This window comes from Lagopus muta, chromosome 11 (assembly GCF_023343835.1).
Source record: "Lagopus muta isolate bLagMut1 chromosome 11, bLagMut1 primary, whole genome shotgun sequence".
In the NCBI taxonomy this organism is placed as follows: domain Eukaryota; kingdom Metazoa; phylum Chordata; class Aves; order Galliformes; family Phasianidae; genus Lagopus; species Lagopus muta.
This window is the reverse complement of record NC_064443.1, coordinates 13484347-13511129: the sequence shown is the minus strand read 5'-3', so window position 1 is coordinate 13511129 and position 26783 is coordinate 13484347. Positions and strand designations below refer to the sequence as shown.

The 26783-nt window shown below is 42.4% G+C and overlaps 1 protein-coding gene across 9 annotated transcripts in view; it reads right to left on the bottom strand.

Annotated features, from left to right (window-relative positions):
* Positions 1 to 26783, bottom strand: part of ATXN7 (ataxin 7) — an 80749-nt gene that overhangs the window by 40977 nt on the left and 12989 nt on the right. The window contains exons 2-4 of one of the 9 annotated variants that reach the window (XM_048957039.1): positions 23965 to 24057; positions 16095 to 16355; positions 15714 to 15782 (exon numbers count right to left, since the gene is read on the bottom strand). In XM_048957039.1, coding sequence (XP_048812996.1) covers positions 15714 to 15782; positions 16095 to 16344 — 319 coding nt within the window. In that variant the 5' untranslated portion in view covers positions 16345 to 16355; positions 23965 to 24057. Of the gene's footprint in view, positions 1 to 2115; positions 2385 to 15713; positions 15783 to 16094; positions 16356 to 16510; positions 17256 to 23964; positions 24736 to 26783 lie in introns of those variants that run through there. The other 8 variants (XM_048957040.1, XM_048957046.1, XM_048957038.1 and 5 more) reach the window with 8 other exon arrangements.

Sequence of the window (26783 nt, the reverse complement as noted above, 5' to 3'; positions counted from 1 at the left end):
TCAGTCTTGAGCACGCTGTGGTAAAAATAATGCTAGCACAGCTTGTTTTACCTCATGGTAAGAGTAGATCTCCTTCTCTAAGGGCTTTTATTAGAACTTTTCTGTAGGATAATGCAATCCTTCATTAAAGTCTGAAAGAATGTCAAAAAGGCAAGAAAAATAATAGTAAAATAACTACGTGGTATGGTGATTCAGACTCAGGTGCAGTACCTTGACACTGGCTGTCATCTTGCAGGAAGACAGTTATGGTGTCACCTTTGTAAATTTTCTTACAACTCTTGCTCCATTGCTATACTCTCATCTTCAAGCAATAACATATTCCTATTGCTTTATTCTTTAGTCATGAAGAACATGTATGTCATATTAATACTTGAACGCAAACAAAACTTCCCAAACCACTGCTCTGAAAAGCTTGCGACTTGAGGAATGAGGCATGAGGAGGGAGAAGGCAGGCGACTTGCTCAGCACTTAGCATCACATCAACCAGGAGCACTGAACAAGGCTGAGCTCAGCTGAAATCAGACCAACGGCCTGTAGTCTATCCCAAAAGCCAAAATTGTGCCAAAAATCCTCACAACAGGAGCCCAACAGGTTCTGTTGCTGACATCAGCTGTCGATAACGAGTAATATTCAGGTACAAGGAGGATGTTGGATGCAAAGCTGCTGGGCAGCAAGCTTCCTGCTCCAATAGCACTACAACAGATCGCCCTCCAGACCAGAAGCTGTGCCCACAGATCTACTGCAGTAGTGCAGTGAGTTGTGAATGGTTGGGGACTTCAGTTAAGACAAGTCATATAGCCCCCTTATTTTAACTGATATGAAAGTCAGATGACGTTTTTTGTTTTCACTTAAGTTAGCATCTCAAAATACACCTTTCATGAGCACATCCTATTTTCCACAACTCCAATATTATTTGCTAAATGATATTTTTCCAAATTGTTTCTAGAAATGAATCGAACTGCCTACCAATCCTGAACACCCATCCTTTTCTATACTTATCAATGTTAAAATGAAATTTATCTTCTGGCAATTTTTTACATACCAGATAATAATTAAAAAAAAGAATACTCCTAAGGAGACATCATGAACAAAATAAATAAAATGGCATAATATTCAGAGTGCTTAGTGACCACAGAGCTTAAAACACAATAAGAGATTTCAGTAGGATTCTTGAGTTTTTTTGCAGAATTCCAACACACGCTAGAAGAACAGAAATATCTCATGAACTACATGAGCAGACACAACAAATCTGTGCTTGCAAAGAATATATGCATAACCAAACAACACAGAACTTTCACATTTACAGAAATACCTTTGAAAACAAAACCATACCCTGCACAACTCATACACATGTTGCCTCAGATACAAAAGAAAGTCTTAGTATAAAGCGAGGCTCAGTAAATGGACATTCCCACTCTGCACTGCCAAAGTTAAAAGCCAAAAGATACTCAAGCTGTTTCACTTAAGCTCAAAGGGAAGCGTTGCTACCACAGTACTTTCTGCAAGGTAATAACCTGTCTTTGAAATTCACTGCCAACTGTGCTCTGTACGTTCTTAAGTAGCTTACATTTTTTGCACACGCAGCTTTTAAAGCACAGCTATTTGAGGAGACATTTGACAGACATCGCTCTTCTTGGGCTCTGAGCACAAGTGTATGAACTTTGTTTCACCACGCAGTTACTGATTGATAGGATGAAGAAAGGAACAGCTGAAGCCTTGATCAAATGTTTTTACTGCATTTACCTCTTTGGCAAATGGAACAATCACATATAATTTCATTGAAGTCCTAAGAATACCCAAACCTCAAAGTTTTGGCTCAGAGAAGTGATTTCACTTCAGGACCAAAACAGCCCACAATCTGGTTTAACCATGCACAGCAACTGCACTACTAGATTTGATCAGCTGCAGATCTTTAACAGGATGACAACATCTTATCTCTAAAAGCACAGCTCTCTCTCTCCAGTCTCCTTTTAGAATGCAAGATAGTCTGTTTATCCAAAGGAATACATGCTACAGTCCTGCAAGGATAAATTAACATATGGGTTTTTATATTGCTTCCTCAAATTCAAGACAGAATTTTGGACCATGAAACACGAATGGTCACAGACAACCTACCTTTGCCTGCTCTTGCTTTCCATGCACTCAGCCACACCACACTGCCAAAGGCCCATGCCCTGGGTTCTCCACCTCCAGCAAAAAGCCTCTGCTGCATCTTATGGGCAGCACGACTCCTCTGCACAGAACCAATCAGCAAGTCCAAACACCAGCCAGCCCTTCTGCAAGGCTATCAACACCTGATCGCTGTGATTCTCCCTGCAGTCTTTCCTCTCGCTGAGGATGCAGAACACAGCACCAACAGTTGTTGTCTCCTCTGAGATCAAATGGTCTTGGGGAATTTCTACAGCGTGCCCACTGATAAAAAACAGCAGCAATCACCAACAGCCTGTCATGCACACATGCACCTGCAGCCTAGCGTGCAGCTGGGGGTTCTAATTTTAGGCTGCCAAGATTTGAATGTTCCTGAAATTACATATAAAACACATATTAAAGCAGACGTCCAAGTATTTAGTTAAATTCTTTGTATATGAATTCAGCTACCCACAATCTTCTAAAAGTCTAACACAAAACATATGTCAGATGCTTCCCTCAGAACTTCAAAATACCACACAGTTTTTCTAAGTTTACAGAAGGTTATCTTCAAAACAATCAATTAATAAAACTTGCAGTGAAATACAAGTCCCATATTTAAAGCTTTTCAGTGGATTATTCTCCACATACACTGCATTGTTGCACTAGGTTTCCATCAGCAACTTGGATGAAGTCAGTCATTTGCAAAAACTATTCCATTTACTCATTCATTACTTTTCAGAGTGGAGGATATTTTAAATTTCTCCAGTCAATTTATATATTACATGAATGCTTAATATACAATTTGTCATCACTCTCCATAGAGCAAACGTTCACTGAAAGTCACACATTATTTTTAGGTGACATGATCTCACTGTGTCATTGCCATATTTTAGGGAAGCCAACAAATTATTATTTATGTTTCTGCGGCAAAAAATAATAAATAAATTGTTACAAATCTAATCCCAAAATAACTGCAGGGACTCTCAGCACTGAGTTCAATTCTGCAATTGCGACACAAAACTTGAACAGAATTCAGGAAATAAAGAAAGTTTACACAGTAATACTAATAGCAGGTGTGATTTCATATGAAAGGGTACACAGAAGCACTTCACTTACTATGCAGAAAAGCAGTGTCTTTTATGTGGAAAAAAGAGCTCTGGCCAAGAAATTAGCCACAAGACTAGGCTCAATTAAAATTAACTCTATCATAGAGAGAATAGCCTACATTACATCTTAAGTCACATACCTCAAAGCACGCTACTGTTATTAACTGTTTTTACATCAACATTTCTTTCCTCCTCTTTTATATATAGCACTCTGTGTACTTTGCAGCAGCTGTACTCTTGTAGTAAGTAAAAGGAAGTTTGTTTGATTTAAATCTAAACTTACAGTTTACATAAAACTGCTCATTGCAGCGGAAGTATTTTGATGCATTATGACTGCAAACTGTGAACGCGACCCAAGTTCCTCACCCTCTCCCATCTCTTATCTAGGCATGCTTTTGAAGAAAAAAGTGGCACATGTGGCTCAATTGAAGTTTTTGTCATGTTTCCCCATGCTACTGCCCCATGGCACCACAGCAGTGCAGATCTTGGCTCTCAGTAACCGAGGAAGCCGAGCAGTAACAACCATTCACATGAAGATTTATGCATGCTTTTACTAATTAAAAGCTGTCTGAGTGAAACATATCTCAAAAGATATAGTCGTGGGTAAGAAAATAACAATGAAGCACACAGTAATATTTAAAAACCAAAAAAAAAAGGTGTCAACACAAAGTGGCAACAAATAGCAGAGAGGATATAACCTTTAAACATCTGAAGATTCACAAACCAATAGAGAGGGTTACGCATCTTGTGCGTGACAGTACTACCGCAGCCTTCACCTTGAAAACAAAACAGTTAAGACATTATTTTCCTTGCCACATGGCACACGTGCTGTGCTCATTGGTGAACCTGTTCTACCCCCATTCCCTGCTGACCACAGCCAGCCCGACCTGCTGCGTGACAGCAGCACAGCTCTGATCGTGAGCTGTGCAAAGACAATGCTGCTCTTCACAGGGAATTCCGTTTTGCATCGTGTGCTCGATATGTGAACCAGCAAATCAGCGTGTACAAAAAAAATTAAGAAAAATAATACAGATGACCTGTCAGCTAAATTCTATTTCAGTATTTTCTTTTATTAGGCAACCTAATTACCTAAATCTACCCCACCCTGCCACTCCCATTCTTCATACACTTGTACGTCCACTTCAAAAATAAGACTGTTTCAATCATATAGCTATAAGGAAACCAATGCCTGTCATTTTTGGAATGCCAATCTACATTTCTGCATCCCTCCCAGCAAGCACTATTGGTTCTTCATTAAAATGAACTTCCTTTGCTCCACACATTCCCTAACAGTTAATTTGATACGATGTTAAAAAATATATGTGCAAGTTGCATATTTATGCATATTTATATGCGATAGGTATATAAATGTTCCATAGCAAAAAAACTCACAGTACTTTGATATTTAATAGGATTAAAAGATAAAGTGGAAAATAAAACAATGCTTTTGTTGTTATGGTAAAGAGAACCAACCTACTTTTCTCATAGATTTGGGCACACAGGTAGTGACGCTCATTTTAAACTTGGACATCATGCTTCTAAATAAAGATGACTGAATATTTCAGTAACTTAGTTGAGCAGCCAGTAAACTTCAAGCCCTTACTTCAGTCAGCTGGTATATCAGAAAAAGAATTTACTCAACTACATAACATACAGATCTGGTAGCTTTGGTTCAACTCACACTTTTGACAGACACTTCTACAGCTACTTTTGTCCTGCGGTCCCACTGCAGCCTGCAGTCAGTCCTCCAGGAAGAAGGGGGATGGGTACATATGAAGGGGCTTAAGTACACAGGGGGAAGAAGAAAGGAACTGTTCTCCCTTTTGTAGGTCAAAAAGCAAAAGTGTTCTACACTAGAGGAGAAAAAAACAAAGGACTGAACGGGGCACCAAGTTTAATATTCGGACATCTCTTGTTAAGAAGGCTGTAAGAAGAATAAGCCTGATTACACAAGCAGTAAGCCAGAGAAAAATCATCGCTGTGCAGATGTAGCAGATCAGACACACCAAGCGGAGGCAGGCAAGCAGTGCCCCGCAGACCCCATCACCCACTGAGCATGAGCATCTGGGCACCTCGTGGTACAATCTGCAAAGGCACAGCAGAGCAGGCATGGGAGACACGTGGAGTCAGCACTGAGAGACACAGCAAAGAACATACAGAATCTGTACTGAAAAAAGACGCAGGAAAGAACGCTGCAAAGCCCTGGTTAACTGTCAAACAGATGACAGAATGACAACAGCTAATAACAGGAAAACGATAACAGAACATTGAGAGGTGAACAGAATTCTTTGATACCATAACAAATTTGCAGTTTACCAGCCTTCACCACACTGAACACAGATGCAGCCACCTTCCTAAAGAACTGCTGCAAATGTTTGGGACAAGGAAACCTTGCTTTGTGACAGCAGCAGGTTCTCTGCCTGGCACAGCGCTCACACGCGTGCAGTACAGGGCTGGGGCTGAGGTCCCAGCTGCAGCGCCCAGCTGCCCCGGGTTAGCCAGGGCAGGCAGGGAGCCAAAGCCGCAGCCGCCGAACTTGTTCAGCCAGTCTGCCCAGAGCCAGCCCACAACGCCGCTTGGAAATCGCTCAACAGCTTCTGCTTCCAGCAGCCATGTGCAGCACTTGGGGGAGATGCCGCAGGAGCCCCAGGCAGGGCACTGCAGGGCCACCACGGGAACCCACAGGGCTGCTCTGCAGCCTCGAGACGGTGCACAGCACGACTCAGCCCAGTCCCTCCCCTCACCGCGCTGGGAGCAGGAGCACAGCACAGCACTTTGCCACTCAACAAGAAGCAAAGCTTAGGGTCGTGCATCTTCCCATCAGGCCTTCCCACTTCACACACAGGATCACCACCCGGCCCTGAAGCAGCCTGGGCCCACCGGGCAGCACTCAGCTTCGCATGGCTGCGGCCATTGAGGGCAGCGTGGCTCTCACTGCTCCTTCTCAGCCCCAGTGGAGCACAGGCACAGCACGCTGTCTAGATTTTACTCCTGTCTCCTCTACCTACTCCGTGGATAAAAATAGCTCTCTTATCTCCAAGGCTATCAAGCCAACGCTTCAGATGATTACGCTCGGGCCTCAAGAACTACTGAAGAGACTCACAAGCTGTATTCCAGCAAAAAACACAGAGGACCGTGCCCCTGCTTTTTGGGGCATAAACGGACAGCCCTGCAGAACCGGAGGGATATTTCCCAGTGCCTGAGTATCAGGGAAAACAGGATGACTGCTGTCTCTCTTAGCAGAGCTGAACACACACAACAAACACTGACCATATATTACAGAAAACGAATCAGCTAAGAAAGCATCCTAAAAACCAGAATTCTTTACAAACCAAAGACCAACAAAAATCTTCTAAACCACCACACACTGTGTCTGACTACTGGAAACAATTTTCACTCCACTGACATATCCATCAAAAATAAAGACAGTTAAAATCTTTGCAGAACTTGAGGCTTTTGGATAGTCCCCACCACAGCAGATTTGTTTAGAAGTACAGTTTGGTAAGGCTCACATTAATGTATATTGTATAGACAAAGTCTCTTTTTCCTCCTGGCATCATCTGCAACACTCTTCCACTAAGAGAAATGTAGGTGACAACTCCTGCTCAGCAGGGTAACAGAGATGCATATGGTATTTCCTGCAGCTCAGAGCATTACAGGGAACCACCTCAGGAATTCCAGGCAAAGCTTTTCAATTCCCGCATCTAGCTTTCTGTCATAGCTAATTACTGGAAATAAACTATAAAAGAGGTAATACTGACCATGACATTAAGTAAAACAAACTATTACTGGCTGTTTACATTTAACAATACACTTACATACTATAACAGATCCTGCTTTTTACTGCAGTTATTTGCTGATATTATATCTCCAACCCTCTTAAAGATAAACAAGATACAAGATCTACCATGCGATAAAACCATGTAGGTAGTCAAGGAAAAATGCAGATCAGATTCACTCTGACAAGATACATAATCAAGTATGTCCCAATGGATTTTAGAACTACCATACAGAATACGTGCTGGAAAAGTTTTGTTTAATTTTAGCAGGCATCATTTTGTTTTGGTAAACAACTAAGTTGGAATGTGACAAATGGTTGATTCAGCAAAGATGGAGGGGCTGCTTAATGCAGCATTGCTGAGAGGAAATAAAAGATTACAAACCACACCCCGGGTGTAAACTGGTATAGATTTTGTTCTGTCTTTTAGCCTGAAACAATAGCCAGAGGGTAGCATTTAGGCTATATGCACCTTGACAAAGCAATGGCTACAATATCTAGGGATTGACAATTAAAATGTTTGCATAGCACAGTACTTCTCTGCTGGTTGTTTGATCACAAAGTTCTAGTGAATGTGGCTATCTTACAAATGCAAACCCTCTCGCCCACGGAGCCCAATAACCCGATCCTGTGTGCATGCTCCAGTCACGAGCAAAAGCCTTGTTGACTGTAGTGGCTCACAGCAAGACCTCACACCCCCAGATACCACTTCATCAACAGGTACAGCTCCAGCTTTCCCACTGACAACACACACTGTGTAGCTCATGCAGTCAGTGAAAAAAACCTGTACACATACAACTGCATGTATGAGGGGTAAAGTATAATACAATTTGAAAACAGCCAATTTACTGTGTATTCAGTGTGCTATTTACTGTTCAAATTTAATGCATTAAAGCTTGTAAATTTCACTATAATGAAAGCTGCTGTAAGACTTTCAGGCAGTCATATCAACGTCAAACAGTCCAACAGAATTTCTGGAAATAAAGCTGTACAAGATCTAGAGGTAAGAAAAAGTTCACATGACAGACTTACAACCTCACAGTTGCTCCCTATGGGATTTGAGCACTTCAGCTGTTTTGTGTACAGTTTTTCCTACGCTGCCACTTAGGAACACTGCATTTCCTATTACACTACAAACGTAGCTGATGAGAGGTACACGTAAAGTCCTGCTTATCCAGAGTAAAGCAGATCAAGAGTACTGCGTAAGTTTTCTGACTGTTATAATCCCAGCAGGAGGGAAGAGAGGCATTATGAATTATCCCTTTCACCTCCTATTATCAGTGAAGTTTGTCTATTCCCTAGTCTGAAGCTACCAACAGCTGAAATCAGGGCGGGAGCGAGCTTGTAAATAAATGTTCTTTCTCATGGGAAAACAGGTTACCACTAAACAGCTTATTCCACAGAGGCTGACAAGCAGTTTACACACAAACAACCAAGTCTTTGAGTACCATCTACTCAAGCAAACAACGGAGAATATTTACCATCAAAGCAACTGCTTCCAAAGCTAGCAATCATAACTCTCAATAAGAAACAGTTTGAGAGCCACTGTGTCACCTGTCCTAGTTCACAACACCACAAGCAAGGGCAGCTTTTGATTGCAAAGGCTTTCTAGCAACAGGAACACTGACTACAATAAATACCTCTCCATCCACGACAACCGCTTTCACATTCCTGTTACTCTTCTCCATTAGACTTCAAATTCTCTTTACTAGGCTTCAATGCTGCTAAAACCAAAGTATAAATACAAAGTTGTATTCATCTCAGTAATGCACTCCAACCGTATCTAGGAAATAACATTGAGTACCATGCATATTTCCACAGCGGTGATTTTCTTCATTAAAAGAGATAAGCAATTTTTAAGCATCTTACAGGCAATTTAGAATACTTGATCACAAACTAAATATTATTTTCCTGCGTAATAAGTGGTAAGACCACATGTAACACCAGCTGGCACTTGGCCACTACTGCCATCAGCTAGGCATAGTGCAAAGAGGTGCAAGAACTGTGGGTATTTCCTTTTCTAGATCCACTGCAATGAAAGAAACAGCTTTTAAAACAGTTACTTCAGAGAGAGCAACCTCCATCCTCTTAACCCCATTTATTTAGAAACAGCCTTCACCAAGCCTTTGTGTCTTTCTTGCTCTGCTTGGACCACAGCGCTGCATTACCAACTCATGGGAAAATCATATTTCTGTATGATACTGACTACATCTATCTTCTCTTACTGAATGCCTGTTAAGTATAGAAGAGAAATTATAGAAAAAGCAATGTTTAATCAATTATTAAGACATCATCTCTTCTGTATTCTGCATAGGAATAACCCAGCTATTCATATATACCTCCCTAAAGAAGATAACAGTGAATTCCTGACTGTTATGTACGTGCATAAATAGCTATTTCAAAGGTTCTTTTAAAAAATTCTTACATCTTTACATATTAACAGATAAATTCAGGCAGTTTTGGAGCTGTAATCCCAGTGAAAGTCTCCCAGGCCCTGCAATAACAGACTAATACTATGGTAATAACTAAAACCTGCAAAGTATCTTTACAGCATTCTATTTATAACATGTGACTCATCTCACCAGAAATAATCAAATATTGTAAACAGAACTTGGATTTAAGTGAAAAAATAACAAGGAGAAAGAAAACCTGGGCCAGATACTGCAGGACAGGACAGAAGTAGCAACTTCTCAAACACCCTATTTCTCCACCTCTCTCACAAAATCTCTACAATTTTCTTAAACAGTTCAGTGTACTTCCAAAGATTCCTCGTAATTGTTTTACAATAACTGCTCCACAAATCCTTAAAATGCTTTCTGTAAATAGCCAATTAAAAGGCAATGAAACGAAGAGGAGATTTATCTCATTACAGTCTGAGCACAGCTACACAGAACGTCAAAAAAGCAGCATCACACGTTGTGCTGCCACCTTAAAATATTTATTTCAGTCTATTAAAAATTCTCAGTGTATATTCAGGCAGTAAGCGACTATAGAACACTGTGAGCATCTTCGATGTGATCTAACACAATGAAAATCAACTCAATAAAGCACCTCCTGAGGCTGAAGAAAAACAAATTTAAATTCGAAATGAGATGCCGTCTCTCACTTGTATTTACAACTTCATTTTGGAACAAAAGTTTCTCCATGCTTTAATTATTTATTAAACCTGCCAATGGGAAAATTCCAGACCTTGGGTCTATGAGATAAAGATGCTTCTAGTGATTCCTTGTAGCTCAGCCCTGGATTGCCCAGCACAGGCTCAAGAAGAATACCAGCTCATGGCAGAGCTCTCAGGAACATCTCAGTACTCTCACTGCTCTGGTAACTCCCATTAATAACAATTAACGTGATCAAACCCCAAAGCTTCTGCTGAATAGTCAAGAGGTTTGTGGAGTGTGACACAACACTGAACAGAATTTGTTCCCACCTGCTCTCCTGATAGATCCCTATGGTAACAAATTCTTCCAAATTGTCTTCTGAAGGCATCTACCAAAACTGATGATTTACATCCTCACACAAAATTCAGCACTTGTTTTATTAAGACCAGTAGAGTCTAAAAACCTATAAGAGTGATACCATACAACAAGACTCATGCTACACAGCCAACATAAATTCTTACCTGCGATACCTCCCAGCACATCTAGCACATCAGGGACCATTGCTGAATTAACCTCAGCCTGTGATGAATTGTCTTCTTAGCACCTCCCTCCATCACCACTGACTGGACCACATCACCTGAAACAGCTCAGCCGTACACACAGAGCAATCAAGACTCCCCCAGGAGCCTTACAACCTCCGAGTTCAAACAGTTAAAGCGCTCACAGACATTACAGATGCTATCAGGGTGACAAAGACCCCCTTTTAGCCAAGATTGAACAGTTCTTGCAATGACAACTGATCAAATCCAGCTTGTGACCTGAGTTACAAATGCTGTCCTCCTTCTCCTATAGTTTGTTGCCAGTTGTCTATAAACTGGTGGGAGAGCTAGTGAAGCACTTGATCTAGGCAGCACTGAGGGATTCACAGCTCAAAGAATGTTAAAAATACATTAAGAAATAAGGCTGTATGTGTAACAAAAAGAATAAGATGTTTAAGCTCTAGCAAGACACTCCAAATCTTCAGCATGCACTAGAAACACCATTAAAAACAAAAACAGTTTTTACTAAGTATCACAGGTTCTTTCAAGTTGAAAGAGATCTTTAAAGGTCACCTGGTCCAACTCCTCTGCAATGAACAGGGACATCTGCACGTCAGTCAGGTGCTCAGAGACCCATCCAGCCTGACCTTGGGTGTCTCCAAGCACAGAGCTTCTATCACCTCTCTGGTCACCTCATGTCAGTGCTTCACCACCGCTAATGTAAAAAACTTCTTCCTTATGTCCAATCTAAATTTCTCCTCTTTTAGTTTGAAACTGTTTCCTCAGGTCCTATCAAGTTGTCCAACCAAAGCTCTCTCCTGCTCTTCCAGGCTTTATTTTCCATTTGGAGATGCTATTGTTTCCATAGTATTTTTATTATTAGACATATTTCAAGATTATTATATTGACTCATAAAATAATCTAATACTTCTGCACAACGACTTCAGAAAGAGTTGCACACATTAATAAATACTACAGAAAATGTAATACCTTTCCTAAGAGCAAATATGTTCTCTGTCTCTCTTGCTCAAACCCAACTTTGTAGGTTTTCATTTATTTTTTTACGGGGGCCAGGGGTGAGAATCTGAAATTACAGGCTAGCTGGTAGCAAGTGGGAATTTACAGGGGGAATGGGAGTGTTGGGGAGCGATGGTTGATTTGGAGTGCAGGGGGCTGTGGGATGGACAAGCCCCCAGTCCCAGGGCCTGGCTTTAGGCTGCATTATTTCTACTCAAAGCTCTCTCAATCCACAAATGAAAGGAGCCAACCTGTTGTCAAAGTTTGCAAGGAGTTAAAGGTGGCTCTGATGGAGCCTGTCAGAGTTACCGTGAACAAACCCCATGCATGAAGTCACAATTCACTTTAGAGAACATCTTCACGAAAACAGTGGGTTTGAAAGTTTTCTTAAAGCAAACCAAATTCAACATTGGTCAGCAAGAATCTCCTGGAAAAATGTCTGCATTTGCTGAAACATTTCAAATTCTTATTACAAAGCTGAGCACTAACAGTAGTTTCTTCAACTGGGAAAGTATCAAGACATCTACTGCATCTCTCACATGAACTAAGTACATGTGAGCACATTGTATGCATCTGATGGCACACACTGCAAGTATCACACAAACAAGTCTGAATGATACATCATCAAAGTCTCATTTCAAAGTGTAAGAAGAATAGAAGACAACTAGGCTTTCTGCTTCACTGTTTTAGAATTCTTTTGCAGATTACAACGCAACATGCTCAAGTTTCTTCATCACAGCAAACGTGTGGCCGGGGAGTCACACCTTCAGCTGGCTCACAAATAGTAAGTAATTAAGTGACTGGATGAGCAATGATTCTGCTGTGTGAACTGCTTACAAAAAGAAGCGATTGCACTGCAGTTATAACACGGACTTAAATGGATAGTACCATTTGTCACAAAAAAGATTTTGGTGTACAAAGACAGATTTAAAATGTTCTTCAAAATAAGACTTTTCCCCATGATGAAGGATGTCCATTTCTCATTTTCATCTGTTGGGGATTTTCCCACAGCCAATGCAAGCCAAGTGCTTTGGGCTCGTACCATATTCCTGTGGTTCTAATTTCTACATCAAAGCTCAGCATGGTCTCTTATTGCCTCAGAAAGCAACATGCAGGAAAGCATCCAGCGAGCTTCTCACTTTGGTGAAGGTCTTCGAGGATCCCAGCAGGAACGACTGTATATTATGGATTAGCAGAACAGAAAGCATATAAAAGCAGCAAAACAGAAACTGGGAAATACAAGAGGAACACTGAGAGTTTGGGATGCCACAGTTTCTAGTTGGTGCTTTGATGGGAGCTCGGGTATGTCAAGGAGGGCTAGATGCAGAAAAAATATTTGAGATTATGAACTAATTTTAGTTTCCTGATCCCTGCATAGAACTGGCATCCCTGACAGGTATTAAGGACTCATCAGGCTTCACAACAACCAGCATGCTGAGAGAGGAGCTGCTTGATCAGCAAATAGGAAATTCCAGTAACAAACGTGCTCCTAAAATCCTGCACCTCTTCTAAGTTTGCAGATGCTGTTCTGGAATAACACAGTTACGTCTTTCATTTCTTTAAAAGAGTAACAGGCATCATTCTTTTCCTTTAAGCATAACAAAAGGAGAAGCTGGTAACCTTAACCCTCTTTTTAATACAGCATTACGACAATGAGAACACTCACTCTTCATTCAGGAGATCCAGACATTGCTGCTTAAAAGCCTGACACTCATTTCTCACCATCGGGCACAGCAATGCTGAAGCTAATTCCCAACAGAAGACTAAGAGCAAAAAAAGAGCACGTGGAAAAGGAAGCAACTCTAACTCAGTGGGTCCACGGACTGGCTGGAGCCTGATCTGAAAGTTGACAATTCTTAAATACAAGAAACAGCTCTTGGTTTTGAAACCAGTTAGACTAAGTGGACTGTAAAGCCATGTTCCCTTCTTCTCTCCCTCTCCAGGCCATGAATATTTAATTCCTTTATGCAAACTGGAAGAGTTGCAATACAAGGTTAAATTAACCTAAATAACCTTGAAATCCTTTGTCAAGTTGGGCCTCTGACTCAACTCCCAACCTGAGATGGAAGAACTTTCTCTGCACAGTGAGTTGTGTATTTAACCTTATTCAAATACTGTGCAGTGTGACAAAAATCTTGGGGTTAGAATTGGGTTTGACAGAATTTTTAATTTGTTTAATATTTTCCAGGTTAAAGTCCATTGTTCAGGCAGTCCAATTGCTTAACAAACGTTTGCTTCTCCATTTTCAATACAAAATTCTTCCTGGGTAAAGGAACCATTTACAGCGTTCTCAAAACCTGATTTGATTAACACAACACACACACATGCTGGTGTGTTTTGCTGATCCCCATGTCCTTTCAGTGCAAATCTAATTAGTACAACTTTATCTTTTGCTCTGCTTTGTAGGCAGAGTTCCTTGCAGACCAGCTATACGTGTAAGCCAAGTCAGCGCCTCATTCACACGTCACGATACCATCAAAATAAAAAGACATTTGAAAGCCTGATACAGCAACTGAGTTTCAGATTGAATTCTTGAAGGTTTTTTTTTTTGTTTAATTTTCCTTCCTTCAAACCATAACCCTACAAGTCATTCTCATGGTTGAATTCAGAGAAGAGAAGTTGTGTCTCAGTCAGACTATGCAAAAAACAGTTTCATGATCTCTTTATAGAAGGGAAATAAAAAAAACAAAAACAACCCAAAGATTATTCATCACCCTGCCAGCTAATCATTAAAATCTGGAAACCTTAGATGCTCCTATTTTAAGAGGTAGAAATAAGAAAAAATGTTTGAAAATCCTTCTTAACAAAATCTTTACTAGGATAACACGTACTTACTGTTATAAAGGCTGTTTTAACACTTAAATTATCTGCCTACTCAGAAAAATAAATGAAATATCCAACACAAATATTATTAGACTGGAACTCAGCAATGAAGTAATGAAACACCTGAGAACTTACAGACACAACTGAGAGACAGCAAAACAAGTTTGAATATCTCAGCATGGTGTTCTATCACATCTCTCTTACAGCCCAGTGCTCACTGAATGTGGTCCTACAAATCATTTTTTCCCTAAATGTGAGCAACAGAGGAATTTGACAATAAATAGACATTTTCACTCAGCCTCAGTATAGATCACTCCCTCCCAACTTTATTAAGTCTATGCCAACGCGTTTCAATTCTCCTTTGCTGTTTGCAGCTCCCAAGCAGAAGTGCTGAATCAGATCATCTCCTGAGCTCCCTACACGCTCTGTTTTTTCTGACTGTAAACAAAGTTGATAAAACTTCCATTCCTAACAATGTCAAATAAGTGACTCACGTGCAACTGATCTGGCATTTATTCCACGACATATACTTCTCATTAAGTGAATTTGTGCTAACAATCATACAGCTTGAGAATGTTTCTCTATTACAAAGCAAATTTGGAAGTCGGAAAGAAAAAAAAAATAAATAAAAAAAGAGAGAGAAAGAACTGAACATCAGCATTCAGGCTTTTTACTGTTCTCCCACTGCCTGTCACAAAGTTACCGGCAACCTATAGGTGTCATCTGTCATTTGGTTACAACTCCAAGCAGCGCTGCTGCTTTAGAAACCAACAGGGCCCTTCCTGAGCTTTTGCTAATCACAGGTGAAAGGTCACTCTCACTGAGCACTGAGAAATAAACACAACTCGCTGACATGACAGGGCGAGCAGCGTCCGAGCACCACACAGATTATGATCCGAATGCAAACGTCCTGGCTCAGAAGAGATCTTAGCAGCGCTGTCACGCAGCTTCCTGAAGATTACTTAGGACCAGAGAAAATCCCACTAGAAACACAGTAAAGTCAATACAATAAGTAACCTGTACTTAACCTCGCAGCTGTGATTAGATATTATTTAATGACAACGCTGATGGCATCGCCTGCTGACAGGCCGCAGGTCCCAAAGCAAAGCGGTTGGATGGAAGCAGAGTTTCCCCATCTCCTTCCCGTGCGAGCCCGTCGGTACCCACTTCCAAGCCGGGAAACTTCTCCGGGTACTTTCCCCCACGAACCAATCGCACTCACCTTCTCGGCAGAGTCGCATCGCTTCTCGATTTTTCCCGTATTCCTTGAAACTTTCTTCTAGTGCAGTTCCTGAAACAGAAAGCGCCCGGAGCTCAGCGCCCAGAGCTCAGCGCACGCCCACCCGGCACAGCCCCGGCTCCGGACGCGGACCCTCCCGGGGGGCAGCGCCGCTCGGAGATGCTCAGCAGCACCGCGCCCGGCAGGGGGAGCGGGAAGGAGGGGACTGCCCACCTGCTGCCCCCGGCCCGGGCTGCACTCGGGCTCCCCCAGAGGTCGGGCCCCGGATTAGAGAGCGGGGGGATAATAGAGGGGAGATCGCCTCCTCCCGGGCCCTCCCACCGGTAGAAGGGCGGCTCGCGGGGGGGCCGGTCGTCCGCTCACCGTCGTTCCCGTGAAGTTTAGCGGCGTCGACCCAGTGGCTCCAGGGCTGCCCCAGCATCGCCTCGGGGCTGGGCAGGGACCTGCGCTCCCCGACGGCCGCCATTGCCGCTGCGGTGGCGGCGGGGCCGGCGCCGCTCCCGCCTCCTCCGCCTGCGCCTCCCTCGCCGTGCCGGGGCCGCCGCTGCCGCTGCCTGGCCGCCGCCGCTCTGCGCTGCTCCCTTCTGACGTCACCCGCGGCCCGCGCCGACATTCTTTCCGCTGCTACAATGTAACGAGAAAAGTCAGCGGGCGCTTAAGGTGGCGCCGCGCTTAAGGTGGCGCCGCGCCGCTGTCAGCCCCGCGCCCGCCCCCTCCTTCCCCGCCGGCTCTGCCTTTCCTCTCGGGAGCCTGCGAGCCCGGGGGCGGCTTCGACTCACCTCCGCGGCGGCCCGGGGGGCAGGAGCCGAGTGCCCATTATGTATGGGAGCGCTCCCTCCTCTTCGCCGCCCAGGTGAGGCGCGTTTGGGCGCGTTTGTGTGTTTGCGCTAACAAAGCGGCGGGGGCCGGGCTACGCCGCCCGCCAGGCGCTCCCCGGCTCCATGGGCCGCCTTTCCCTCTCCGCAGCACGACCCGCGACCCTACAAAAACAACGGCCGCATCACAACCCCGCCCGGCCTCCCTCCCGCCGCCGTCCCGGGCCGAGGGGCGGGCACGGGGCTGGGCCGGTCTCCCCGCCCCGCCCCTCCGGGCCTCCTTAAAGCCCGTCGGCGAGCGGCGGGGCAGCGGCGAACGGCAAGCAGGAAACGCGCCCCCGCCCCGGGACCTGCGCCGTGCTGGAGGCGGCCCCTCGCCGGGCAGCGCTTCGGGGCCGGAGGGTCGCGAGTGGCGATCGGCGGTACGGCACGGCACAGGACCGGGCAGCGGCTCCCGCGCGGCCGTTACGGGCGCTGCCGGCGCGGGCCGTTTGAACGCGGCGGTTTCCCCTTCCTCGCCCCGGTTTGGCTTTCCGTGCTGACTTCCGCACAGAAGCGCTGTTCCGGCTCGCAGGGCTGCTGCCCGTGCCCTGAGATAGGCGCTACAAGTGACGAGCGCTCGGCGAGCTCCCTGAAACTGAAAGTATTTGAAAGACGCGTTCGCTCCCCTTAACTGTTAATAACGAAGCTATGGAGTTCTCTAATAAACTAATTCCGACGCCAGGCTTCTCGCTGTGAGATTCTCTTTCCGACCGGCCGCTGTCTCAGCAGCGATCCCCCCGGAGCCGCCCGCTCCGCGCCCTCGCAGTAAAACCTCAACGCCCAACAAAGCCGTTGGGCTGCTCCGGCCCGGCCCTGCCGGGCTTGGTTCACGCTCCATTATCTCCTTCGTGGAAACACAGCCCCAAAAGCACGGAGCTTAAAGGCTATCGGTACTCCTTTCCAAATGTAGGAGTGTAAAATTTGCTGTGTACAATCACATCAGGATGTGATTGTAATTGCAGGATGGGCTGCAATTATAAGCACGGTTTCGGCGTTCCAGCCCACTGATCACTGTCTGTCAAACTCAGGCTGTTCTGTATTACAATGTTACACGGCACTGTAAGGGAGTTTTTTCTCCCTTATTGATCACTCGAACTGCCTAAGAAAAGGCAACTTAAAAGGCAAACACCGTAAGATTTAGATAAAGATAGCCCAGTGATTAGCACCACAGCCAGGTGAAGTGATCCATCAGCTCCTGGAGCTGGGCCCTGATCCCGGGTCGATCAGTTCGATGCCTTTAACTGAACTGCCATTTCCCAGAACAGTGGAATCTCCTTCCACTTCATGGCCACATATGAGGACAAAGCGCTTAAGGGACCAGAGTTGAAAGATAACTGAAGAATGAGGGGCGTTATTCCTTTATTAATGATCAAAGAGTGTGTTTGATAATATAAATAACGACTTACAATTAAAACTAAACACATCAGTGGGAGATGTCAGTCAGGTGTTAAAGCAATCCTGAATTCCTGAACAGAAGTTCAACTAATTTTGTGCTGTAAAAGCCAGCCAGACAGGAGATGAATCAATTACTGATTGATTCTGTGCTCCACAAACACCCACAGATGAACTCAGACTCCAGCCATAGAACAAGGTGTGTTACAGACAGTTATACCCTCATTGTCAGATGTTCTGATTTCACAATCTGTGCTCATACATCTCTGCTTTGTCCTGAAGGAAGCTGTCAGCTAGCTGTCCCTGCTGCAGTTTGAAAGACTGATGGCAGGGCCCATGAAATTCACAAAGAATTTTACTATTGTTATTTGTTTTCCATTCATCCTACAGCAAATAGTGATGGGTGTCCATACAGAGCACACCACCACCTGCCTTTCAGCAGCAACAGATTTTACACTGACACTGAATTACTGTTCATACATTACAACTCTTTCCTTTAAATGTTACTGAAGTAACATTTATGTTATGTATGTTATGCTATATATGAAGAATTACATCAAGGTAGAATGGCTTAATTTGATAAAGTTGCCTTTGATTAGGTAAGTACCTTAATGAGCTAATTTATTGCCAGCTATTCAGGTTCTAGCATGAACACTCATCAAGTTACTCAGAAGTGGCTCTAGCTTTAAAAGTGCCAAACAAGTAAATATAATTACTTTACTTCATCCATCTCCCACTGCCTCCTCCTTGCTGTTTTTTGCTCTTTCAAGCCTGTTGTGATTTTTCCCCTCTCTCTTCCATAGCTTTGTTCCTATACATTCCCACTCCAGATCTAATTTTGTGGTCTGGCCTCCCTTAGTAAGCTTCCTTCCTCTAGTAACAATTTTTCCCACTATGCCATGAATACATCAGTGTTCCAGCAGAGGGAGGAAAGCGGCAGCAGAAAGATGGGTTGATCAGTTCAGTGCACAGGACTGATTAGTCAGAGAGGAGGAATATTCTCTCCCACAAACTCACTATGCTGAAGATGTGACCAGGTTGTTTCTGTTTTTATTTTTAAGCACACGAGTTCAATTCTCTTAAACCATTTCCAAAGCACCATGCATGGTTGTGCTGATGATTTTAGAGGAAAAGAGGCAAAGCCCTGAAAAGCCATCCCGTTAGAAGGTCAGAACTGAAAACATGTATATAAGCTGTATACTTTGAACAGAGATGGCTATTGGGAATCTGACACACCCTGGTTGGAAGTACAGTCATTCACAGCTGGGCAATCAGGAGAGCCAAGGAAGCTTTTGAGATCAGTTTGGTCCCTCCTGGTCCAAAAAAGCTTTTGAAGAAGCCGTTTTCTTCTCACTAACCACAAAGTCAAGGATGACCATGCAACTAAATTAAGTGCTTCTTAGGTGTCCAGAATTAAGAGCGATGAATCAGGTCAAGATCAGGCAGTACACTCCAGTGGGAAAAGCTGCCAAGAAGCCCATGCTCCTTTAAGAGAGCAAAAAGTTGTCCAGAAACACTGTCGATTCAAAGGGCTTAAGGGAGGGAGCAAAACAGTCCAAGAAGTGATGTTGGGAATGGGATTGTGACTGAACAACAACACACATATGAAGAACTGAGAGAAAAAAACAAAACATGGAGGAATAAGTTCAGCTCAAAGACATTAAGTGGAAAAGGAAACGTGAGGCAGGAGAACAGCAGAAAGTAGCAGCTCATGCGGAGAAGACAGCCAAGTAGTGGGGTGAAGATAAACAAACAAAAATACAACGCAGCCTGTAAATGGAAAGAAAGAATGGAGTCAGGAAAACAAAACACACAGAAAAGGGGATAATGCAGATTCAAAGCTCACTGAACAGATTCAGCAATATATTAAGCATGGTTGGTAATGCTTCAACTAAAAGCGTGCTTACCAACAGCAAACAACTGCTGAAAACTGAGGAAGGCTACGCTGTGTCATGACACTGCAGGCATTTCCCCACATGCACTGACAGGTTTCATTCTTCTGCCAGGTGGTCCTGGAAAGCTGTTCAAACAGGGAACACCTCACTCAGGTGTTCAGTTAGAATCTATGAGACAACCTCCACACAAGACCTGAGATGTGATCATTCTCATTTGGAATGGAAAAGGAAGAGTGAATCTGCAGCTAAACTCTTATGAGCAGAAGTACAATGTTACTCATTGGTGATTTTCCACAACAAATGTGAAAGGATGTATGAATTAAAATGTTGAAGGGAGAGAAAGAAGAACCTATGAGGGCATCGTGTCATCAATACTGAGAAGAAAAGAAAATAGCACGTTCACCAAATAGCCTCTTGAGGAAAAGAAGTGAGGGGCATCGGGGCACAGAAGGAAATCAAGTAAGTTAACTGTAACCAAAGGGTTTGAAGCAATCAGGAAAAAGAAAAATATTATTACAAAGAGCTGTTTGTAGATGAGAGTCAGGCTGAAATGACAACTGGAGGAGGTGACACAGAGAAGCGAAATCCCGACCCTCGTGTCAGCTCCTGCTGACAGCAGCAGAACTAGGAGCAGATTTTGTGCATTTTAAAGTATGTCTGCACTATGAGTAGTAGAAGAATATAATTGGGCAAGTAGAAAGGCAAGAGATAAAAAGTTCATATAAATCAGCATGTCCAGGTGATGAGAGAACTATCCAGACTAACAAAACAGATCATTTCATTTAAGCTCCACCGTAGGAAAATGTTAATACAACTAAATGCATTATGGTAATCTGTAGCTCACTCACCTCCAGTGAAATCAAGCGACTTCTCCCTTCATACACAGGACTGTGATCCCTCAGAATAACAACCACGAGCAGCACACAATAAAAAGTGAAACATCAAACCATGACAACCTATTATCCTTTTCTCACACATCCTGGAAATAGTATAATTTTATTTATGAGTAACACTTCAAAGAGAGCTGAAGATGCTCAGAAGCTTTGGAATAGAGCTATTTTAAATAGTGGAAAGTGAAATTACTGTGGATGTTTACTACAAACCACCTGTACCAGGAAAGAAAAAATTATATTGTTCAGATGAGAAAACTAACTTGAAGTATCTTTTTCTGAGAAGAATCACTCAGGGAATGGAGCCTAATAACTGTAAGCAAATCTGAGAATCGGATGAGAACACAGCGGATGCCCTCACATATTGATTTAAACTTCACAGTGACTACACTGTTATATTAAAATAATGTAACATTTTAATATCCAGATGATAAATGTATGCCACTGCCACATCTTATAAAATACACAGCATCTGCCTTATAAAATACTCTCAGTTCTTGCAGAGAATTTAATAGAGAAAATACAGACTAGTAACACAACATTTGCAAATTTTAAATGTCAGTAGGTAAAACTACGCATTATACTTCAGTTAATGACTTGGAAATCAAACTAATCTTTATTTATTTTAGATGTGGTATTGAATTCATCTTTTGAATTTGGAAATGTTAAAACAATCTTGGCAATCTGGCTACACAGATGAATAACTTTAATCAAAGGAATAAGAAATGGGTATGACCTTATACACAGCTGATATGATATTACAACTTAAAGTGATTATAATATGCTGCTACTCAGATTAACTGTAACAAAATATTTGGGCCGAATTTCCATCTGTTGAAATCAAAGCACTTAAGGGGAATACTTTGATATCAACAATCGTCAGACACAACCTACCTACTAGGCAAGGTTTCAAAATCCTGACTGGTTTCTTGCCAGCTTGTCCATGGCTCTGTGGTAATCCGTGGACTCTGGGTCCATGCACAGCCCACACAACTTGAGAGCTCCCTGAGACCACAGTTCAGTTGTGTGTCTCTGATGTGAGTGCCCGAATGCTCGTACGGTTAGAAGTTTGCCATGCTGACCACCATCACGTCAAGGATCCTGAGCACTCACACACAGGAAAATTTGAATTTGCACCATTCTTCAGAAATTTCATTTCTGCTCACTGACGCAACCCACACTGACAACGTGTGCAACGTGTTAGCAACAGAAAAATCACACCAGCTGGACATGGGCAGGTATACAAATCATACCTATGGGTGCTAAGCGTTAGCTCAAAAGGCCGTGGGCCATGGTGGCAAACAGGCTAAACTGCTGTGCTCACCGTCAAAGCGGCAGCCAGTCAGAAATGGAGGTCGTTGGGGATCAACAGTGGGCCCAATCCTGTTCACTAGACCATCTGGATGATGGGACTAAATGCATCCTCACCACATGAGGCGCACACTACATGAATCTTGGATAACAGATGCACTGGAAGAAAGCGTCACTGTACAGAGATTGGAAGCTGAAAGCCTGGGCCAGTTCAAGAAAGGTGTTAAAAAACTGGATGAGGTCCATCAGAAAACCACCAAAGTGATTAGAAAGTTGAAAAACATACTGAAGAAGAAAAAGAAATTCTGCTCTAATGTAAATAAGCACCTGGAATATACATTCCATGTCTCCATGCTACATTTAACCAAATTCTTTAGTTAGCTACATTTTCATATTCTTATAATATTTGATGACATAAATAAAAGGAATTTGAGTTCATTTTCCGTTGGTCCTATCGTTAGGTTTCTGTACAAAAATCCAGATTTCTGGAATATTCCCATATCCTATTACAATTAATTCACACTTTCCAAAAAAAATACCTGCATTAACTTTGAAGATCAATATTACACCAAACCCATTTGGCCTCCACTGTATAACACACAGAAGATTTATTACGTATAACTGGTGTGCATAAGTTTTGTCAACTGGCACAGCAAACTTCAAGTTCTCTGCTGAGGCAGAAGCCATAACTATTGAGCCACAAACCTGCCCAAATCCGTGGGCCTGAAGCTGTACAGTCTTGCAAAAGGAGCCCATAGGTAAGTTTTACACTATTTCTCTTCCTGAAACAGCACTTTCTTTCACATAAACTTTCAAAATATAAACTTTCAAATGCAGAATTGAGGGTTAAAAAGGAATTTTGCTGAGCTGTTCAAGAGAAGACAGCAGTTTAAGAGCAACACTGTGACAAACATTCTGCACTCTTCTTGAGCCCAGATTAATTCTGCCACTTAAATAAATTCTGCAGACCAGCTCTGTGTTCACTGTAATGGCCCCTTCTGCTACAATCTACTTTCAAAGATACTAAAAGATGATTTGCACAGCAAATACTAGTTTGTCTGAAGCAGACTGCATTTTGCAAGTTTGTGTATGAGGAAAATGCAAACTCTGAGCAAAATCTTTTCTTTCATTATATCAAGAAAAAATACACAAGATGGTGAAATGCATGTGATGATAGAGAGCAAATATTAACATGTAGGGGAAACAGAGAAAGAAACAGATACTGTCTCTATGAATTAGAAGTTCCTACAATCTGTAAAATCAGCTCTTCAGCCAAATTTCAATTATTATCATAATTCAATTATTATCATAATTCTCACTTTTTTTCCTAATGTTCTGCCAGCTATGGAGAAGAATCTCAGCTGTGTTCAGTAACTGCGTAATTCTTGCCCCAGTTTACAATTGTACTTTCTGGTAGGCTACGGTACATACCAGAGCATAAGAGCCTTCCAATACATTAAAATATGACAGAAATTCAGAAATAGATAAAATTAATTACTTAGAAAAAAGAAGTTAACATCTTCTAAACTGTAATAAATACATTTAAATTGTCACATGATATCTACGCCAAACCTTCCTTGTCCAAATCACTTGATCTAAGTGACTGAGGTACAGCTTACAATCTTTTTTCCAGCTTGACTGTTTCAAGCTTGAAGACCCTTTAGGTCGATTGTGAAGTCACTTTATTTTCCACTGAAACATATATTAAACACCTGCATTAAAAAAAACAAACAAAAAAAAGAAAAAAAACAACCTCTCCCCACTGCATCTGGTAACACTTCAGGCTTGCTTTGCAACCCTGTTAATATCCTGTTCTCCACGCTCCTCACATCTAAAGTATGTGAATATTATGCTTAAGGAAAATATTTTGGTAAGCATGTCACAGTACCTTGAAATTGTGGCGAATCACTGGGTTGATTTATCAATTGATCTTCATCTGTTCAGATTCTGGAAGCTTTCTCTAACTTGTATCTGATTAATTCTGAAACAAAACAAGGAGTACAGCAGTAAGACATTTGAAACCTTATTTCAGTTTCATAACTCCGACTACATCTATTTAAAATCCAATACGAAGCACTCTATCAGCTTTACAAACACATTTTCTGCAATGAATTTAAAATTGAAAGGTAAGCACGGAACTGTTATGCCCTCTTTGCACAGAACAGCTCTTTAAACGGCAGCCTGACATTACCAGAAAGGTATGCATTGGTTTAAATCTCAATCTTCAGCCCAGTTACTGCGCTCACATCGCCAACCTCTGACCAGATTTCCAAGCAGAAATTGGTGTCTGTATGGCCAGCTGGTAAAACGACAGCGCTGTATTTTCTGCATAGGATTCTTCTAGAATATAACACGACTCCAATAACAGGAGCTCTCGGTACGCAGCCACTGACATTTTTACCACCATGTCACAGAACGTGGATAGCTAAAAATGATCCCCTGTGTAAGAGTCATTAGTGACTATTACTGTATTGCTGATGAGGGATTTAATAAAAATTAGAAAGATACACAGAAGCTTTTCCCACAACAGGAACTTCCCTGATCTCAAGCTCAAGTTTTTAAAGTCCTTTCATTTAATGCTTACAAACTTACTGTTCACATAAATTTTGGCACGGTTGGCTTTGTTTTAGTGCAAATTAATGCCTAATTGGCTAAAACTTTAAAATGATTTTCACCCATCCTAACACATGGGTTATACTGAAGATCAAATAATTGGCCCTAGCGTTTTGAAGTTAAACCAGCATTTTTCCTTCATTTCACTAAGAAGCCACGAAGATGCATACAAACAAGCCATCTAGTGCTGTGGACGGATGACACTTCAGAGAGAATTATTTTTTCCTCTCCAAGGATTAAAGTCCAGACAAGAGGAATGCAGTCCAAGAGGGCATCCGAGCCGTGCCGGGGCGGGAGGGCTGAGCCCGACAGAAGGTGCAGAACGAAGCTCTTCCTGCCTTCTGGGAAGCTGCCTGCAAACTGACTTCATGCCTTCAAATTCTTTTTGTGCACTGAGGACAAGACCCCTTCTTCTCCTTTTAAATTGCAGCTTACCAGCTGACACGGGCTGGACTGATAAGACCTACAGATACATTTACAGTTTCTTACCTTCACTAAGCTTTACTCTGCTCAGTAACATGCTTGAGCCTAAGAAGCACAACAGAGCTTCATGATATTCTAATTGCTTGGTAAAATAAATAAATACATACAGATTCTTGTCTTCAGTGGACAACACTTGAGAACAAGTGCAGTATTATTTTCTCTCCCCTCTGCATTTACTGTTCTGCTTTGCAGTGAATAAGACTCAAGGTAACTGACTGTTAGCAAGTTTCTACACTAATAGAAGTCTCAGAAATCATAAATAAATGTTACACAGAAATATCTAATCAAATCCTACAATATTAAGCTTTCTCTTCAATTCTTGTTGCTGCTCACTGGGAAAGGAAATGTTTGTCAAAAACATTTTCATTTTTCCATTGCCTGTTTAGGACATGAATTCATGCAAACTCTCCCCTTTGCAGAAGATCACTCAGTGCTCAGCCTCACAGTCTCAGCCCCTTCAAGCATATGATCTTCCTGCCATGAAAGAAACTCAACTGCTTAATCTCAACCCCGGTTTCTTCAGGGAATTCGGGAGCTCTGCATGCAGAACACCCTTCCTTTTATCTCAATTTAAATGTTACAAGTTGGATAAAAGGCAGGTTTCACTGCTTGGTGCAAAAATGGAAACCAAAAAGTCACCCATAAAACAGAAGGCTTCTCTGAAAGCTTAAAAATCTGGGAATAGGGCAATCAGTGGGAAGTACAAACAATGGAGCAGATGAGGGTGAATGAAAAAACAGTAAACATTTTATTCCTACGTACAAGAGATCAGAGCACGCTGTGTTACCACCTGTGAATTTTGCTCTAGGGATTACATCTGGATTTGAGTTTGAAGCAAGTCAAGAGAGTAAACTTCAGAAGAATAAAGTGACAGTTTAATGACTCTTTAAAGAGGAGTCTTTCTCTGGATAATAGGTGGCAAAGAACAGGAACAATTCTTACTGAGAATTTACAGCAGGTCAATTACAACCACAACTGTCAGCAAAGAGTAATGTAAGGCAGGGATCAGATGATTGAGAATAAGCCACGAGGAGCTCCCTCTGCAGAAGGAAAGCACTTCAGTGTGCTGGAAAAGGGAGAGCGAGCTGAAGGGTGGAAAGGTGACAAAGATTCTCAAAGCAGCAAACCAAGGAGAGGAGAAAGCCTGCATTTTCAAACCAGACTGAGCATGATGTCAGTCCCGCTGCCTGAACGCCAAAGGACTCGGTTGCAAGTGCTGTTCAATACCATGCAATACAGGAAGCCATAATTGGGCAGAGCAAAAGCTATACAACCTGGTGAAAAGTGTATCTACATAGGTAATAGAGGCACAGCCATGATGAATAATGAATATTATCCACTTAAGATAAACATATTCTCATGAAAAGCCTAACTCATTAAAACAAAGCCCTTTGAATAATTCTAACTGAGCTGATACAAAACAAATAACTACACAGCAAGGCGTACCTGAGGTATCAACTCCAACTAGTGTCATTTTCCTCTGTCTAATTGCAACAAAAAAAGATTTGCATTGATCATTTTGCTCAGGAAATCATCTCATCACTAATTTTACATTTGTTTTGCAACATCTTTTCTCACAACCAAGAAGTCTTCTTTGGCAGTGCAATTTAA